General features: G+C 40.4%; 1 protein-coding gene across 1 annotated transcript in view; it reads right to left on the reverse strand.

Moving 5' to 3' along the window:
* ptprfa (protein tyrosine phosphatase receptor type Fa) overlaps positions 1 to 18,858 on the reverse strand; it is a 241,120-nt gene that overhangs the window by 60,311 nt on the left and 161,951 nt on the right. Inside the window, exons 19-21 of the mRNA XM_054596551.1 lie at positions 17,828 to 17,909; positions 10,244 to 10,460; positions 5,112 to 5,131 (exon numbers count right to left, since the gene is read on the reverse strand). Of these exons, the coding sequence (XP_054452526.1) occupies positions 5,112 to 5,131; positions 10,244 to 10,460; positions 17,828 to 17,909 (319 nt within the window). The remainder of the gene's footprint in view (positions 1 to 5,111; positions 5,132 to 10,243; positions 10,461 to 17,827; positions 17,910 to 18,858) is intronic.

Here is an 18,858-nt window from a genome sequence, read left to right on the forward strand (position 1 = left end):
AAGTCATAATATTACAGGAATATAGTCCAAATATTACAGGAATAAAGTCCTTATATTACAAGAATAAAGTCCTAATATTACAGGAATAAAGTCCTCATACTATGAAAATATAAGTACTCATATTATGAGAATAAAGTCCTTATATTATGAGACTAAAGTCGCTTTAAGAAAAAAAAAAATATATATTAACGAGGATAAAGATGTATTTTGCGATAAAAAACATCAAGATTTTAATGCTGTGTTGTAGTAAACAGATGAGAGCAGTCACAAGTCAGAGCGTGCTGATGACTTGAAGATACAGGTTTCACCAATAAGCACCTGATCCTATCATCAGAGGAAATTAAACCAGTAACACAATGTAGACTCAATAAAGACCAGAGCTCAGTCATGTTGATGTGAAAGGCAGGAAAGGCAGGATTCCACCTGACAGAACCATGTTGGGACTCTCTCTGGTTGAGACTAAGGTTAGGGAAGCAACTGTGCACCGCTCTTTATCGAAGTGGGAAAATGAAACAGAAAACAAAAAAAAACAGAAGCAAAACAGAATACAGGGAAGCTCCATACTAAGATTTGATGAACATATACCTGGGAGAACCCTTTATTAAAGCCTGTTTCTACAATTAACATGTTTCATATACCATCTTACACTATATAAATTTACTTTGGTTATGTAGATGTTGAAATATGCATATATTTGTTATTATGTTTATTATATCCTCTTTTTTTTGGTAGGGATGGAGGGTTAGGTGGGCGGTTCGAGATAAGAAACAAGAGAGGAGTGTGGAGATTAGAGCAGAGCAGACAACCTGATCCAGTAAGAATGTGGTGCTGTAAAAAAAATCCATACAGATTATTCAGCCCATCACCCCAGTTGCTCTACAATCACCACCAACCAGCCATCATTAATAACATCCCTTCTAAGACATCCTCCATGCGGCAGACCTCACTTTTCTCATGCTAGATACAATTTATTACCGTTGGCCGAATTCAACAGGCAAATCGTTTAAAAAAGGATTGAGCAAATTCACTTAATCATTTACACAGAGAAACAAGTCATACTTTGTAGAGGAAAGCTTTATGGAATTTTGATTGAAATCAGCGAGAATTTCCTCCACCGAAAGTAACAACTGCAGAAGTGTCTAAAACGCTCATTCTCTCTAATGTCCATCAGGGAGCGTCTCCTCTGGTTGTATAGAAGTCTATGAGAAAATGACTCTACTTCTCTCTTGATTTATTCCCTCAGTAAACATTGTAAACATGAGTTTATGGTCTCAATCTCTAGTTTCAAGTCTTCTTCAATACAGCATGATGTTAATTTTGTAAATGATGCTCCATTTAGAGTCAAATAGACCATAAAGCAGAGTATGCTTTGACTTTTACTGTGATTGACAGGTCAATGCCACTACCAGAGCCAGATCTCTACGTCTCCCCTCTGCATTGCAAATATGTTAACTTCCGTTTATTGGTTGCGAAAAAACATCATGCCGATGGCGAAATCGACAAACTCAAGACTGCATAACGGCAGTCCACAAACCAATGGATGACGGAACGATGACTACATCCACTCCTTATCTACAGTCTATGGATGTAAATCATAAAATGGGTAGCTTAAATCAAGCATTTCTTATTGCTTCATAAAGGATGTAATAATTACATACAATCACTATGACAAGAAAACTTAGTGGGGATTTTTCCACTGCGACTTTAAAGTTCAGTTTTTCCCTTATCCACATATATCCCTTATATCTCCCATTTTCATGAGTATACAACGTTAACATTACTTTATACTGTACATGTGTAGCTGGTGTATTAACAATTAACATCCGAATCAGAGCAGTCAATGTGCAGTTGGCAGCCAGCTTTCTGCAGGCTCATCCTCCCAAAGCCAAACTGTTTATGCTCCTTCCTCCATAACACCATTTCCTTCAACTGCTCTCCAACAACACCATGGCAACCAAATGTCTTATTTCCTTGGTGTTGTTAAGTACCTTTTGTGATGGATCTGCTTGGTCAGCTCACTCTCATCAATTGGAGTATGAATGACAATTTTCAAGTCATTTTGGGTGCAATAAGAATGACATTCTTGCATTTTCATTTGTTGGATATATAGTGTGTACTGACTAATATGTAAACTTGTGAATATGCTAGGTGAATACACTAAGTGATGTAGTATGAAATGTGAGAGAGACAAACAAACACAGGACTTTCAACAGGGAGACGGGTGTTTGAGACCGATGTCCTTAAGTGTTCTCAGTGATGTTAATGACATTTGTGACGTGTTTTCCTGATGCATTGTTTCCTTATGTATTGTAGTTAACTACTACAAACTATGAAGTTTCACTAAACCTAACTAAGTGGTTTTGTTGTTGAAACCAAACTGAGGCCATTGCCGTAGGTTTTTTGCCTGAACACAACGCAACTGTTTAACGACGACGATGTGGTGTTGAATAAAACACAAAAGGCCTAAAATGATGTGGCACGGAAATGTCTCGCTATATACGCCTTCCCATGAAATCGTGTTGGCGCTGTCATCAATATATAATGCGTTTCTTTTAAACGGGAGCAATTGGACCGTAGGAACATTTGGGAAAGAATTCTGGTGAATTGATTGGTTATTGATGATTTTGGTTGCAACCGATATTTCAGAGATATCTACTGAAATGAGCATGCTAACCAGCTAGCACCAACCCCCCGTCCTGTCTTGTAGTCCCGTCTGTTCTCAGTCCAACATGAGAGGACGGAGACACAAAGCGATAGTACAGTCAATCACGTTGATGGTACAGGTGGTTTGTTTATTGGGATTTAATGCAAAGTGGCAGACACAAGAAAATTAAAACATTTTGTTTTGTCCTCCCTACCTACTTCGCCTAAAAGAGAATGTGCGGCGGCTCTGGGAGACGGATCTTCAGGTAGCAGTTATCAGAAATTTAGTCAGCTCAAACCTAAGCGGCCGGGAGTCACATCAGGCTGGCTCTGAGTAACAGCAGCATCAGAAAGTCTGCTGGTCTGGCGGCGAGTCATAGGAGACCCTGTGGGATCAGACTCCATGGTAACTGAAGGTCCGTCTTCTGGATCTGCTAAATGCTCTCCTCCTAGCGAAGTGTTCTGCTGGTGGCTTAGTTCCTTTCTTTCAGGGCGGCCTGGCTCACTGGAAACTGCACAGGCAACACGGAAATCATCTCAGCCCACAGGCATGAATAAGCCCTGCTGCTGAATTTGGGACCAAATGACTTGTTAAGACATATGTTTATGTAGTGCACCCGCAGATGTGAATCCTTTGATTAAAATATTGAATTATCTTCTCTTTTCTTTTTGAATGCCACCCGGATAGCATTGCTTCGCTTTTTTTCCCTCTTCTCTTGTTGGCACTAGTGCGGTGGTGAGAGAAATGAAGCTTGTAGTCAAGTGGAATAAAGTTGTTGATTAAGTAGTGGATTGAGTGGCCTTGACTTGATGAAAGGAGTTTTAATCAACTAGAGGAGGGTGTTTGTCAGTAAGAGAATATGTTAGAGGTGCACTGTGGAGGTTTTTTTTTTCAGAAGCACAATGTAGCAATATTATTATGATTGGGTGCCTGTTTTTCTTGTATCAGCTGGCTACGAGGATGCGAATGTATATATGCGCACAGGAAGCCGGTGGTGCGGTAGTTTCACTATATTCCACTAATCACAAATTCCTGTGATTATTGATATTCTGTGCTTTTGTTGTTGGGGCTGGAGGCCTTATTGTAGGGCAACTGAACATCAAATACATCTCATTCATTTAGCTTTTGTCCAAAGCGAGATGAGCGACCGAAGGGTCCTCAAAGTGACGGTGCAGACAGTTATCCAAAGAAGACACTGTAGGGTTTGAAACCCAGTATCCCCAGAGATTATTTCATGTCCTCTAAAGTAAAGGTCAAAATAAGTTGCTTGTCCAAGCTTGTACCTAAAGAACAATTCATATGGCAGTTTAGTGATCTGTCATTGGGACAACATAGTTTTCTTGTGCCTAACCTAAACTGTCCTAAATCATGGCAATCTTCCAAATCTGTTTCACATAGTCTAGAAAGGAAACCTTAGCATCTAAAAGGCGTGGAAATGGATATAAAGTTTGGCTCATCTGTCTCCTCAGCTCTCTCAGCCTTCTTTTCTCTGACGTACTTTCTGGCACTTTTAGCAAAGTATTACTTAAGCTCCAAAAACTTCTTTTTTTTTTCTCTACTTGACAGTTTTCACGGCTTTTAGGCAGCGCAGAGGCGTATTCTAAAGGATATTTAGGAAATCTCAGGGGGGAGTTTGGAGGTGATCAATCTAAGCGGCGCTTCCTGATAGATGGTAAACCTTCATGGCTGAAAAATGTGGCGCTGCTACATCTGCAAGCTGGATATGAGGAGGTGGGCTGTGCAAAGACAAAAAGTGGATTAATAACAGTGGGAGGATGAACGTTTCGCTGTTGTTTCTATTGTCTGTAATCTCCCACCAGAAAAAGAGCCCTCGACTCATAAAATAAGCAGAAACAATGCCTGATTCTAATGTGTTTTGACAGCTCTGTTATTTCCCAGAACTCTTGAAGATTTCCACCTCAGTCGGAGCCTTTCCGCTCGCCGCTCCTCAGTTATGCGACGAACTGGATGCTATCCAGTGGGCTCAGTTTATTTCCCACATTCCCCAGTCCTTCGCACTGCCATCCCTCTCTCTTCCTCTCCATCTTTTCTCCTCAAAGTTCAGCATCCCTCCTACACCAGAAGCTCATTCCAGTATCCGAGCCCATTCTCTCTCCGATGATTGACGCATTTCCTGCCTTCCCAAGTACGTTTGTGCATTTCCCTCAGGTGCCCACCTCCCCCGTTATTACCCGACTTATCCCCCCTGTTAAGCTCCCTCTCTTTTTCTCTCTCCACCTCTCACTCTTCTCCTCACCTCTCTGCCACTCCCACAGGGCCCTGCATTCAGAGGAAGCTGCTGTGCTCACTACCCCCCCCCTCCCCTCCTTCCTCTGCTGTAAGTGATCACACTGGCCTTTTTTCTTTTATCCAATTTCACACATCCCAGCTTGTTTACCAGCAGTGTGGGGGCCACAGAGAGCCGCAGTGCCCTTCTGCTTCATTCTCCAGCAACCCTCCCCCAAACCCTTCTTTCTTCCTTCTCCTCTGCCAGCAGCTTTGCAGTAGTAATAAAAGCTAAGCTTACTTCCCGTTTTCAATGAATGTGATTAGGTTTCTATTTTTGTACAGACTTGAATCACATTCAGCTGAGTGCCATTTACTGAATCTGGGCTTCGCTACTCTGTTCTTATGTACTTAACACAATCAAACAATTGTCCTCCAAGGCTACACACTTTTGATAAAAGTTGTAAAGAGGGGCAGGTTACTGGACTGAATTAAGCTGCACACAAGTTGTATCAGCCACAACGTTTGTGTTTGACAAATCAGCAAATTTCTGTAGAGTTGAATGATAACACAGGACAAGTTCATGTGTATCTCAAAGGTTCCTCGAAAATCAGAACACCCAGTATGTGATGTTTAGTGTTACACAGGGGGGATTTTGATTTCCTCACTTTCCTCAAAGTTTTACTTCAAAGTCCCAAACTGACTCACCTTAAGGAAATACACGAATTTGCTGTCTTACCAATAGTCTGATGAAAATGTCAATACTTCATCTCGTTTCTTCAAGTAAGGTCTTGTATAGTTGAGCTTAAAAGAAATATTGGAGGCTCGGGTAAACTTACAGCTAAACCAGGCCTGTCAACAGCAGCTCATGTTTGATCTTCTTTAGTTGGTTATGTGATTTATTTTAGTTAGTGGTCAGCTTGTTGGGTTTATCCAGTAATAAATAACTATATGCACTCTGCAATGTTTCTCCTTGTGTCTTTTTCAGAGGCACACCCGCAAGTGTTATGAAAGTATATATTTTCTTCGATAATAATAGTTGCATGTAGTTTCAATGTATTATAGACATGACAAAAAAAAAAAACACGGCAGTATGACGATTTCATGGGGGAAGATTTCAAACACTAACTTGTAACTCTGTAATGAGGGGCAAGTTGATATCTTTTTGCCGACTTTCGGAAAAGGAAAGAGGTAATATCACAAATCTTTGTCAAAAGAGGAGAGTGCCAACCTAACCTGTTTGTAACTAAAATGAAAACTCAGAATATTAAGAAATAATGAGTAAGTCGTTTATCTCATGGACCTACAACGAGTTATCTCAAATACAAACAAATGAAGGCTTTGTCAACAATGAAACATCTAAGTTTGATAGAAAGCTAGCATCAGCTTTCAAACTAGCCTTTACAAAAAAGGCATTCTCTTATTTTTCACATGTCAATTACTCATACAGCAGAATAGACTTTTATCTATTTTTCATAGATATAACACAGCTGTATTGGCAACCAAAACTGCACATATACAGTGAATGTAATGTTGCAAATGGCTGAGCTAAACAAAATTGTAAGTTTCAATCCCCACATATTGAAAGGTGGGGTGAGGCTGAGGTGAGCTTCTGTATGCCATCATCCCTAACTGTCCTATTCACAGCTAAATGAAAGGCACATAATAATGAGACAGCGTGTCTGTATTTCTCCACCATTGTTGGGTACGTCCCTGGTGTGCCAATCACCAGGACAAAGAAAACTGAACCCCAACTCCTTATCTCTAATTTCACTGAGCTTTTAAATACAAAAGGTTATCTGGACGAACCAAAACACATAAATGTTTGGGTGCTTTGAATGTTTACGGCATATAGCCAGTTTGGGACATTTTTTAAACACTAATGCATACGTTAAATTGTTATTACGCTATTTATTTAGTATTTTCAATTTAATGGCATAAGAGATGCTTTTCAGTTTTATGGCCTATTTCTTTTATAAAAGTGTTCGTTCATTGTCCGTACAGTGTAATACTGAAATGGTTAAAATGATCCTTATTTCAATGATGAACATAGTTTACTAAAGTTGCCATTGTTATGTTAGTCCACAGCAAGGACATTTTGTCTGTCTTTGATACTTGCACTAGTCTGTTGAAATTATATGAATTAAAAGTATCCTCATGCATTTAGTTTTTTTTTTTCGCTGAGTCAAACTTGCACTGAACTGTGACTCCAAAACCGGGGTAGAAAACAAAGAGTTGGTCTCAACAACTGTAATTACTTTTTACATAGATGGTCTATTTACCAGCTTCAATTCCCTATCTGAAAAAAATATAATTAACTGAAACAACCTATTTTGATATTTTTTACATTTATAACATACAAATCCTGGTGCATTGAAAAGGGAAAAGTCAAATAAAAATCTTTCAAAAGGATGACTATATGAGACCATAATAGGAACCCTGACTATAAATAGCTAACGTGGTCTGTTCAAACTTCTCAGACAAATACACATTACCAAATCGAGAGACGATGTGGCAGACAGCTCAGGCAAATCGCATGATTTTCATTTCATTTATCTAGAAATAAGGAGGCATGTTTTGAAGGAAAGAGGGGTTTAAAAGAAAAACAAAAAATAAATATACTGTTTCTTGTGTAATATTACCAGTATATTGTATTCCATCTTTTTTCCAATAGCAAACATTTTTTAAAAAGAAAAGGAGTACATGACATGAAACAATTGGTGCTAGGTCCGTCAGACCACCTCTAAAAATCCATTTTTATCACGCTTGGGTCTCCCGAGGTTCCATTGATCAAGGACTCTGAAACATTATAGCGTGAAGAAAATAACAAGAACACCTTCATATATGATGCAATCCAATAAAACAACATTACAGACTGTGGCTTTACCGGAGAGCTGAACCACAAGATTGCAAAATTGTTTCATAATCATTAAGTACAACTTTCACAAGATTGCAGTCACTGCAAGGCTGCATTATATCAAACAAGTGCCCTTCTGATTGTGTCGACTCCCTGTGTCTTATCAACATGTGTATAAACAGGTTGTTGTAAAGATGGGCCGATGCAGTAGGAGCTGCATTGAATAACTTTAGCATCTGAATTTACGCTAGATAAATAATGTGACAATCAGATAAATTCTGAATGTCACATTATATTATACACTGCATTCAAAGCTTGAGTCCAACCTTTTACCTTCACACAAATCCTGGTATCCCCACATCATGGTCACACTCAGCTAAAAGTACAGACCCAGTGCGCATCAAGTCTGGGACCTTAACCCTAGGCCTCTGTGGTCCATTCTTGATTAAGGTAAGATAGAATAGTTTTTGACGTTGGCAGCACTGTTCCCGCTGTTAGCACTGTAAGCTATCTCCATGTTGTGAGCTGTGTGCAAGCAATCCTGGTTACATGGGTTGTAGCTGCTGCTGTCATTGGTCAATCACAAATTGCATTAAATTCAAGAACTCATGCAAGTCTAGCTGATCTGGGTACAAAAAGCATGGAATGCAGGTATTGTTTGACTGAGAAGTATACTTAAAAGGTATGGAGTACTGAAACCCAGCCCTAGTTTATCTGGACCAAAACCACGCCCCTCAGATCTTAACCCATTTAAATAAAGATGCCACAAGAGAAAATGACTCATATGAGGAACAAAAGTGATTGCAATTAGTCTGAAGATGCTGTGGTCTGAAAGCAAGTTGCCTGTGGATGACAGCAGGGCTGCTGGCTTTACTTCCTGAGAGACATACCTGCAGATGCATGCATGACTCAAGGACATGATTTGCATCACTGCGTCGTGCCTGGCATGCGTGCACTGCTGCCTGAGGGGCGGCTGCTCTTTTGTTCCACAGATAGCAAACACCGGGGAAGAAAAACAAAGCCACTCACAACGAACTCTGCTCTATTCATTCAGCGATGCAAGGCCTAAGGGAAAATGTACGGGACACGCACACTGCAGTTGTTAGTACCAGACTGTGACCCACACGGTGGGAACAGAGATTTATGAGAACGAACTATCTGACGATTTTAAAGGCGAGAAATGAGACGCGACAGATCCGCATATTAAAAACCCGTCCACGTTGCCTCAGCCATCCCCTCTTCCTCTGGTGTAGTTTTATGATTTATTAAAGGCCGAGCGGTGTCAAGCAAAGCCTTGGTGTTGGTGAACTTTTCTTGACACGCCACTGCTGCATGCGAGGCAGACTGTAACGTACAGCTTAATCCAGTCACACACTCAACTTTGCCTCTTCCTCACTCACATTGTAATAGCTAGCTGTGGCTGGTGTATTTCACTGCTATACGAATGCAAAAAGAGTAACAATTGGTGCTGGGTCGGTCAGACACCCCTCTGGGAATCCATTTGTATTATTACCACGCTTGGTTCTGCCAAGGTACCATTGATCTAGGGCACCAAAACATTATAGTGTGGGGAAAAAAGCAAGAACACCTTCATATATAATGCAATCCAATACAACAACACTACAGACCATGGCCTCACCACAGAGCTGAACCACATAATTGCAATTTTCACAACCAATAAATACAACTTTTACAAAGGTTGCACTTTTTGCAATGCTGCATTATATCAAATGTGTCAACTCCCTGTATCGTATCAACATGAGGATGAACAGGTTGATGTAAAGATGTGTAGATGCTTTTCAAATTAAGCAAGATTTTAACCTTGAATTGGCACTGACTGACTTTAGAATCTGAATTTCAGCTGGATCGACTGCTGTTTGATGTTTAATTTGAGGGCAGTCATGATTGACAGCAGATTGATTCCTTAAAGGATCAATGATCTGGCTGTGGGATGATAGCACAGATTTCTGGCAGGTAAAAACGAACCTCACAGCAAAACAAACCAGACTGTCCATATTGTTCTCAGCCATAGTACATTATTCTTTTCTTCTTCTTGCTTTTTATTTAAAGGCCCACCGGGGGGCATTTCTTGGGATCCATTAGCAGAAATGTTATATAATAATCATAACTATGTTTCCATTATGTGTTATCACCTTAAGCCAAGAAACTTATATTTGTTGGCCTAGAATCAGCCCTTCATATCTTCATAGCGAGTGAGTCTTCTGGGCGAGGTGAATGGCGTTACCATGGTTTTGAACTCGGTGGCTCAAGTTACCTCAGTCTTGGAAAAGGAGCAGTGAGCAGAGGGATATTTAGTTGATTGCAATCTGCGACCTCACCACTACATCTCACCAAATCCTACGCACTGTGCCATTAAAGAGAATTGCATTAAGTAAAGTTGCCTTTCTCTTCTTTTTGTTGACCTTGTGTGAACTCCAAGTTTCGAGCTCAACCACTGAGGCTTTCAAATACATTAAAGGTGCTGTACTGTACATGCTCATATACATAAAGCTCACTCACAGATTCATGGTCCGTCAAGTCGGCCAGAACAAAGCAGCGATACTGCTGCTGGCCGGGGAGGGGTTTGTTGTAGTAGCCGTTGTATTTCTTCTCGTCGCCCAGCGTGAAGATCTCGGGCAGGGCGTCCAGTTTGGCAGCGATGTAGGGCTGCAGGAAGTCCTGGCTCTGTCTCTTCCGTCTCTGCAGACCGCTGTCAGCACCGGCCTCCAGGAGCTGCCGCAGGGAAGACACAACAGGCGACTTTGGGACGAGCATATCATGACACAACAAAACATGACACATCATCACATGACAGAAAGTAATCACGTGTAGGAGATTCACGCTTCTCTTCAATTATTATTTCTATTCTTTTGAACTACTTTGTGACTTTTGTTTTTGCCGATCCTATTCAAATAATGCGACTTTTAATTCTGATCCAATTAAATTCTTCACCCCCTAATAAATTCCTACTAACCCTGTCCAAATTGATTTGCATCATTAATTAAGTATTCGACTCCTATTACTTGCAATTTTGTTTTTCCCCCTCCACTGCCTTTCATTCTCAATGCAAAACATATTTGTGTCCAAGATTGCTTTGTGGAAATAATTAACTGATGACATCCTGGTCATATGCAGAGGTAATAGAGGAGAGCGGACTGATTTTCTGTCATATATAAATTGATCTACTAACAATCTATCTTTCAATAAAGAACAGCATGAAACGTGAAACGAGGAGCATAACAGTACTATTGGGACTAAGATTTATTGCGAAACCAAATCTGACAATAAACACCCAACAATAGCTCATCTGCAGTATTCCAGTCAGCCAATCCTTGAGACTGTACAGAGATGCAGTAGTGTTACAGATTTCCAGTCCAAAGCTGTTAACATGATGGAGTGTTTCCAGCATAGGGGATACCCCTCAGCAAGGCAACCCTGTAAGTGAAGGAATCAAGAGCTGCCACAACTTCCTCCGGGTCACCTTCTCCACTAAATATCCACTCTTAGCCCGCAGGGTCAAAAACACCGTCCTTAAACTTTGGACCATCCTCCATGTCCCTCCATCTCTAAATAATGTCATCTCCGCTCCTTTGATGACAATCTGAGACTGGTTCTTTATGACACTTGAGAACCACCAAACACTGTCTCATCACTGTCTTATCAGCCTACAGGCTTTTTTTTTCCCAACAGTGGACACTGTGACAATGTTCTCATTCGTCACACACCAAAAAGTACTTTATGCATCCATGCAAAAAAAAAATAATACACCATAAAATCCTTCATCAACAGCAAGCAGAACACATTTTGTCCAAATGCTGAAACGTCTCTGTGGTCTGGTTTATGTTGGACAAACTAAAAGAGCTTATGAAGACACTCAACACAAAACATGGATTATGCTAGTGCTCTGCGCTGTGCTCTGCAGCGTCTTTAAAGCTCTGGGGAAGAGAAAACATTTCACCCTCTCCTAGAGGTGGTGGCATTATCACTGCTCCACATATTGGAATCATACTCTTCATACAGTTGAGCCCTTTGACCTACATGAAGAACTGAACATGTCATGTTTCATCCAATCCATTACGCTTGATGGATGCAGCACTTTTTGCACTTCCATCTTTGTAACTATAACAGCTGATGGAAGCAGCACAAGCAGGGAGAACTGAAATGTAGAGCGAGGGACTGGCCGATTCAATGAAGATAGTTTAAATCAAACAAAGAGCCTTACAGGTCCCCAAAAGGAAGGCAGGTACAGCTGGCAATGAAGACAAACTGAACTCGACTTGTAACTCTAACATGGTAAACCTCCTACTAGAACAGGAATAATGGAACGCCACTCAGTACTCGGAACAATTGTGGACTTGGGGCAAATCCATCTACCCTGACACACACTTGACGCACACATTGAAAATGGCAACCTATCAACTAAAAGGCAACAATTTCTGGAAACTTGGAAATTTCAACTGGTAAATTCCGACCTCTGGGTTGTCTGGAACGCAGAATGACTACAAATGTGGGAGATAACGGATGACATGTGACAGCAGCACTGATGAGCGACAAGTGAAACTCATTAGGTCGGGGGAGAAAAACACAGATTGGGAACAAACATAGGCAGGAAGTAAAACAAGATAAGACAGAAGAGGAGAGGACTTTCAAACTATTATAGGAAACTAAAAACTATTAAAAAAAATCCTTAGGACCATGATAGTAACATTTAGTGTTCTCTTGCTCCCGGTGTGATTGTGGAGCATGGGCTTTCATTGACCACTATCCAATAGATTTTAAATCATGTTTATTTAGTTACAAAATGAGAAATGTACACCTTTATACAGACCAATGCTTCAACACAGTAATAGCACACACAGTAGGGTTTCTTTCCCATTGGAAGTGACTCTCTAGCCTCAGAATGCCCTGAAGATATGATTTTTAAATACGCCCAAATATGACAAAAATGAAACCATAATTTCACTGAACCAAACCAGACTGACATATCTTTACATTTCGAAAACTTAAACTCACAGTAATCAAATGTAAATGGACTACATTTATATACCACCTTTTAACCTGAACTGAACAGTGCGCTTTACATTTACCTCTTGTTCACCGGTTCACACACACATTCATGCACCAATGGTGGCAATTGACCCTTGGCTAAGCCCCTCCCACGCTGCCACTCCATCAAGCTGTCAGAGCTACCATGGAGCCCACACTGTCACTAACCCTGAAGAAATATTATCTTACTTTTGGAAAACCGAAAAAAGCATTTTAAGAGAGACTCAGACAGAAGGGTCTATGATATGTTGATATATACAAGATGTCAAACTGATTCAGGAGTGAAAACGGGTTAAAAAGATACAGAAAAAAGCTAAAGCTACAGGTCACAGTGTAAGAGTCAACCACCACATCACCTGGAGATCGGGACGGAAGACAATGAAATTAGGGAACAACCCTGTTCCTGTTAAGCCAAGGTTCTTTATTCACTGTCACAACCATTAAAATACAAAAGCAACATGTGTATACTTTCAGCAAACCTTCAGTAGCTAGCATAGCATAGAAGTGCTTAGCTAGATAATTATGTGGGGCCCTCTGTGCTCTGTTCACCTGACAACTATGTTGTATGCTTCTGCTCAGAGAGCAATTTCAAAGCCCCAACTCCAACTCCAACTCAACATCCACCTGTTGGCTCTGATCGTCACCCCCCCCCCCCCACTCCCTGCAGTGCCGAGCTTGGTGTTTCATTGTGGGTATAGAATTATCAGAGCTTGGAAGCAAAATATAAAGCTGTATATTTCAAATCCACACAATAATCTATTCCACGTGTGTTGGCTGATGGTAATAACTCAAATCAATGAGCTGTGATCTGGGTGAGGTAGAGAAATCACACCAATTTCACCCGAGACCTGTCCTCTGTTCATTTAATCTAAATGCTAAATTCAGCCATCACACTTCAACCAGAAAGCCCCTGCACTGACACACTCCCTTTGCCAAACCAAAATGTAAAACTTATTGAAGGAGTCGGAAAACCGATTTGCAATGATAAGAGAATGGAGTGGATCCATCCTTGAGGGAAGTGTCGACGGTGCTAGGTGTTCTCCTTGTGTTCGATCTGACTGTGCTCTCGGATTCACAACACAAGAGACTGATCTCTATAATGGAACAAACCAAAAGAAAGGACCGGAGTATCTATATAACAAGATACCTCCATGTCTATAGGCCATTATCTGCCTTAGTTTTGAATAGCTGTATTCATGTGACATCATTTCCATTTTATTTCCATAATGCAACAGGAGAGAGAATTAATGATAGACTGAGTAACCACTATGGCAGCATGGTTCCAACTGTATCCAGTACTGTCTTTAGATACATAAGAAACAGAACGACCACTCTTCTTTTAGAGCTTACACAGTAAACACTCTGGGGAACACAATCCAGAGCAGTTGCTCATTAGAGGCTGCTTATGTAAACGCACCTAAAGCAGCATGTTCACCTGTAGGTTAGGAAGCACTTGGTAATGAAACACAAAAGACATGGCTAATGGATTTTACCTGACAGCCGGTAATTACAGTATAAAAATTGCAGTAAAAGTGAAAGAGCTCTTCTTTAAAGCTGCTTCCTATACAAACTGGAACTTGATGACTTTGGTGACACCTTGAATCCCTCAGTGGTTGTTTAACATTTCAGTAGCAGGGATGACTCAGCGCTTGATCTTCCGCCAATGCAGAGTGAAGACAAACATAATCTGAAAAGATGATCTGAGACTGTCGTAATGCCAGCTGAACACTGGAATTTGTGTCAGTGGGCTAAGGGCTGTTTTTCACTGGTCAGCCAGAGGATAAACTCTACCCTTAAGTCATTGTTGAGTCATTCTCTAAAGTAAGAATACCCACCCAACTCCCTCACAACCAACAACAACCTTTTTTTAGCTCAACATTAATCCTATCTTTTACAGAAGGGGCCAAGCAAAGAAGGGACCCCACATCACCCACTCTACCCACTGGGATTAACATATTTATAACATCAACATTTAATTGGAAAGTTATATATGTAAGATATGATCTACAACTTAATTGTGCAGTTATCAAAAAAGAGCCTATGTAGAGCAGGAGGATGATCCTCCTATCATCATGGCCACTTGCTGAGTATCAAAATGTAATTCTTGTCCATTCATATTTTGGGAAATAAACTCCTTAAATAGAAACATTACTTTGATTATCAAACAAATGGAAGGAGGTGTTGACCAGTAAAAGGCCATTGCTATCAGCCTACCAGGAGACTATCAGAGCTATGGGGATGGGAAAACCATATTAGATTAAATAAGCTCCATATGTTAACATGAATATCAACAGTAAAATATGATTGAGTATAAGTATGTTTGACTTTTGGAGATGTCTCTTGCAGGAATAGGTCCAAACTCAGGGTAGTGTTTCCAGAACATACTTTCTAGAATTGTAAGAACCTTGGCAGGCCTTCCTGTGACATGTAGGATAGGTTTTTACACTTTTCAGAAGTAGGGGATGATATTTCCCAAAAAGAAACAATTTTATACTTCTTTATCTCGTCCTCTCAGATTATAACTCCAATAACAATGTAGCCACTGATTTCCAGTAAACACAATCCTACAATGACGAAAAACATGACAAAAGAAGAGGTGATTTCTAGGAACTAGAAATAGATGCATTCTCCTGATAATGGCAGGGGCTATGGTGATGTCATTCCATAGCCCCTTGCAGATTATTCATGGCAGTATAGGCCCTTTACATAGCAGCCATTTAGGCATGTCATTGCAGGGTAAGACCAAGTGTTATTAATAACATCAATTATGGCCGTCTTACATTTAGGTGTGTGATTTCAGATAGCACGCCGACATCACAGGAGCAAAAGAGCCATGACGTTAAACACAACAGCGTCTATTGTGACCTATAACATTCACGTCCGGCAGCTATTTGCATCCTAAACAATAATAATAGAGGGTGAACTGGGTGTTGACGTCCTCTGCTCGGAGGGTGAGGAGTTCTAGGACCTTTTTGTCTCCCCAATTTGCTGCCATTCCCGGTTGCTGTAGGTTAGCTGCTAACTGCTGCTAGATTTTCTCAAAATTTCCCGGTGGTTGAGGCGCACACATAACAAGTAATCAAAATGTCACATCCATTCGGCTGTACCGGCTGTCACTTTTAAAACACACGTCAGCTTGGCTTTGTGACTACCTCAGCAGTTGTGACTACAATCTTGCTGACAGCTCAGTCAGAACACCTCTTACCCAATCTGCCAACATCATGTCAAATTCCCCCTTCATCATTACTTTTGGACATAACTCTTTATCATGAAAACAAACAACCAGTTTGTCATGACATTTATTGCTATATTCATGCTCCCAAGAGGTAGAATCCTAAAGCTTGATCTATTGACATATTGTCTTATGCCAGCATTTGGCCCACCTCTCTACTTGTGTTTCCCAAAAAATATCCATTTATTTTGCACATTCATGCTCCCCAGGGAATTGGCCCATTACAGTAAAAACACTTAATCGGCCTTCCTCAAGAACCTCTTTCCAACTTTATACTTTGTACACAAGTATATCATTTCCATGAAATATGTTGTGGATACTGGTAGTCACTTCTGATTTTGGTGACCAATCCTGCTAAGCCTTTCTCCTTCACAATCCCAATGCCAACATTTGAGCTTTCATTTGATTTCCATATTTCAATGATACTTACAAATCACTCCAATGTCAATTTGGTTATTGTATAAACTTTACCTTGACGCCACCTAGGCTAGATTACCAACTTTGTACATATTATATATAATTGCCAGACTGTCAGGAATATTCTAGGTCCTCAAATCATGAAGCACCATGATTTTCTAATCTGGTCGCCTTGCCTTTAGCTCTACCAAAATAAAAAAAATCCACACAACATATTGTATAACGTCAAAGGCTGATTGATGTAACGGTCTCTGAATACATTCATGCTCCTCAGAGAGAGACCCCTAAAGAATTTGGTGACTCGATGACCTCCTCTGGGCATCAGCGAGTTCAAGTGTTATGTTTTCAGTCCCGCTAACAAAAATGCTGTCAGAATAGTTAAATCATCAGTATGTTGGCCCAATTTAATGTTTTTTTTTCTAGAGGGGCTTCAGAAATATAGTCTTGTTCGCTGTGATGTCATAGCACAGAACCAGTTAAAACAAAGCTATAGCAAATAACACGGAATAATATCATGCAATGCAATAAACAGCCAAAGAAGACATGATAACATGTCATAGTAGGAAGAGCACAGGTGTAAATAATGAAATGAAAGGATTCCAATCAAGGCTTCAGGTTCAGGGCTCACTGTTACACTGCTGCGGCTTGTTGGGACACTTTGATTGAAAAGAGCCATGGCTAATGTTATTAGTAACAGCTGTGCTTTTCCTGCTATAACAAGCCAAAATGTTTTCATGAGCAGGTCCCTGTTTACTCTGCATCACATGCTTTACCGGCTTGGTTCACAGGTGTGTCTAAAGCATGTGGGCGTCGCCACACAAAGAGATCGGTAATGCAAATGTTTAGTTGATGTGTTAAAATAAATAAAATGTCATTTTTTATCTAAAAAGGTTTCTTTGCAAATGTTTTTTCAGCAAGGAAATGCTCACACAATGTGCCTCATGGAGATTTTTCAGCAGTGTTACCTATACAGTGCTTCAATTCAGATTTAACAAACTGTCTAAAACACAAACCTGTAAATCAATCGCTTGCTTCAACCTGATGAATGCCTCCTGTTTGTGAACTTGTGTTCTTTAAATAGAGTTTGATCATTAGCCTAATCAACGCCCCCAAAGGGCTATATAATGACATATTAAAGAGAGTCAAAGGAAAACAATCTAAATATGTACTAATTGTAAATTGTGTGTTGTTACATGAGGTCTCAGTGTGTTTAAACATCATTTTAACAAAACTTTGTTTAGGAGAAAAAAAGGGACCATTAACCATAACCACCACATGCTTAACTCCAACACCAAGCCTAACCTTAACCAAAAACCAGAAAATGGAACAGTTTGCCTTTTTGGGAGCAGCTTTTAGGGGACTCGTTTCGATGTCCCCTTTGCATGCCAAATACAAGTCCACTCACCTCATGTACGTCCATGTCTTCAGGGTTCTCCCATCTCCTCAGAGAAACCGGGTTAACAGGGACAACCACTATGTAGTACCACCTGTATCAAACACAGTGACACAGCTGCATTACACAACCATATGCCTCGTATACACACACATACAAAACATATGCTTCAATGTGAATTACAAGCTGTTTCATTTCAGTCATCTATTGCTGATGTTTCAAGTGTTTTCTTAATATTTGTTCTAAACTTTTTACATTTACGTCTCCTAAACACTGGAGGCATACGTTTGCTCTTCGACTAATGAAAAGGTCTGGGTCGGGCATTGAAATAGAAATGGTATTAGTTGGACTTTTTTTCTCCATCAGACCCACTTCTCTTTTTACAGCTTACTTGTGGGCAATTTCTTCAGAGAAACAAACACTTGAAACACAATTAAGTCCAAGTAATTTGCAGCGCCTGTCTCCTGGATCGAGCTGGGTAATAATAAAAATGTAACCTTCTACTGAATTTGCAGCCTTTGCATTTGAGATGGTCTTTGCTGATCAACTGTGGTTTAAAAGCATAACACTTAAATAAATTGCTTTTTAGTGTCAAGAGAGAGCTCAGGAGGGGCACCGGGGTTATTGCTAGCATGGCCATGTGGTTATAATCATGGCTTTGTGTTGTGGGACTGAAATTTTTGTTTGCTTCTGGAACTGTGACCTGAAAGAACTCTCTGCTGCAGCAGATAATTGGCTGGTTATGAACTGGCTAGAACAGAAGAAGAACCAGGCTTGTAATGGCTGCAGACAAGCTGAGCTATTGATTTAACTCAAAAAAACATTGTCTGTGTGCATCTTTTGTGTATCTCCACTTGACTTAGCCTTGCTCGGCTGCTGTGTGGTGAGGCCTTTTAAGGTCTTCACACAGCTCCTACACCAAGGGACAAATTCACAAAAGGATTCTGCAGCTCTTGCGGCCACTAAACCTGCACAAATTAGTCAAAAGGGAACCGTGAAATTCTAAAAGCACACACAAAATGATGAAATGCAACTAATAACTG

The sequence above is a fragment of the Anoplopoma fimbria genome, chromosome 3, assembly GCF_027596085.1.
Source record: "Anoplopoma fimbria isolate UVic2021 breed Golden Eagle Sablefish chromosome 3, Afim_UVic_2022, whole genome shotgun sequence".
Classification (NCBI taxonomy): Eukaryota; Metazoa; Chordata; class Actinopteri; order Perciformes; family Anoplopomatidae; genus Anoplopoma; species Anoplopoma fimbria.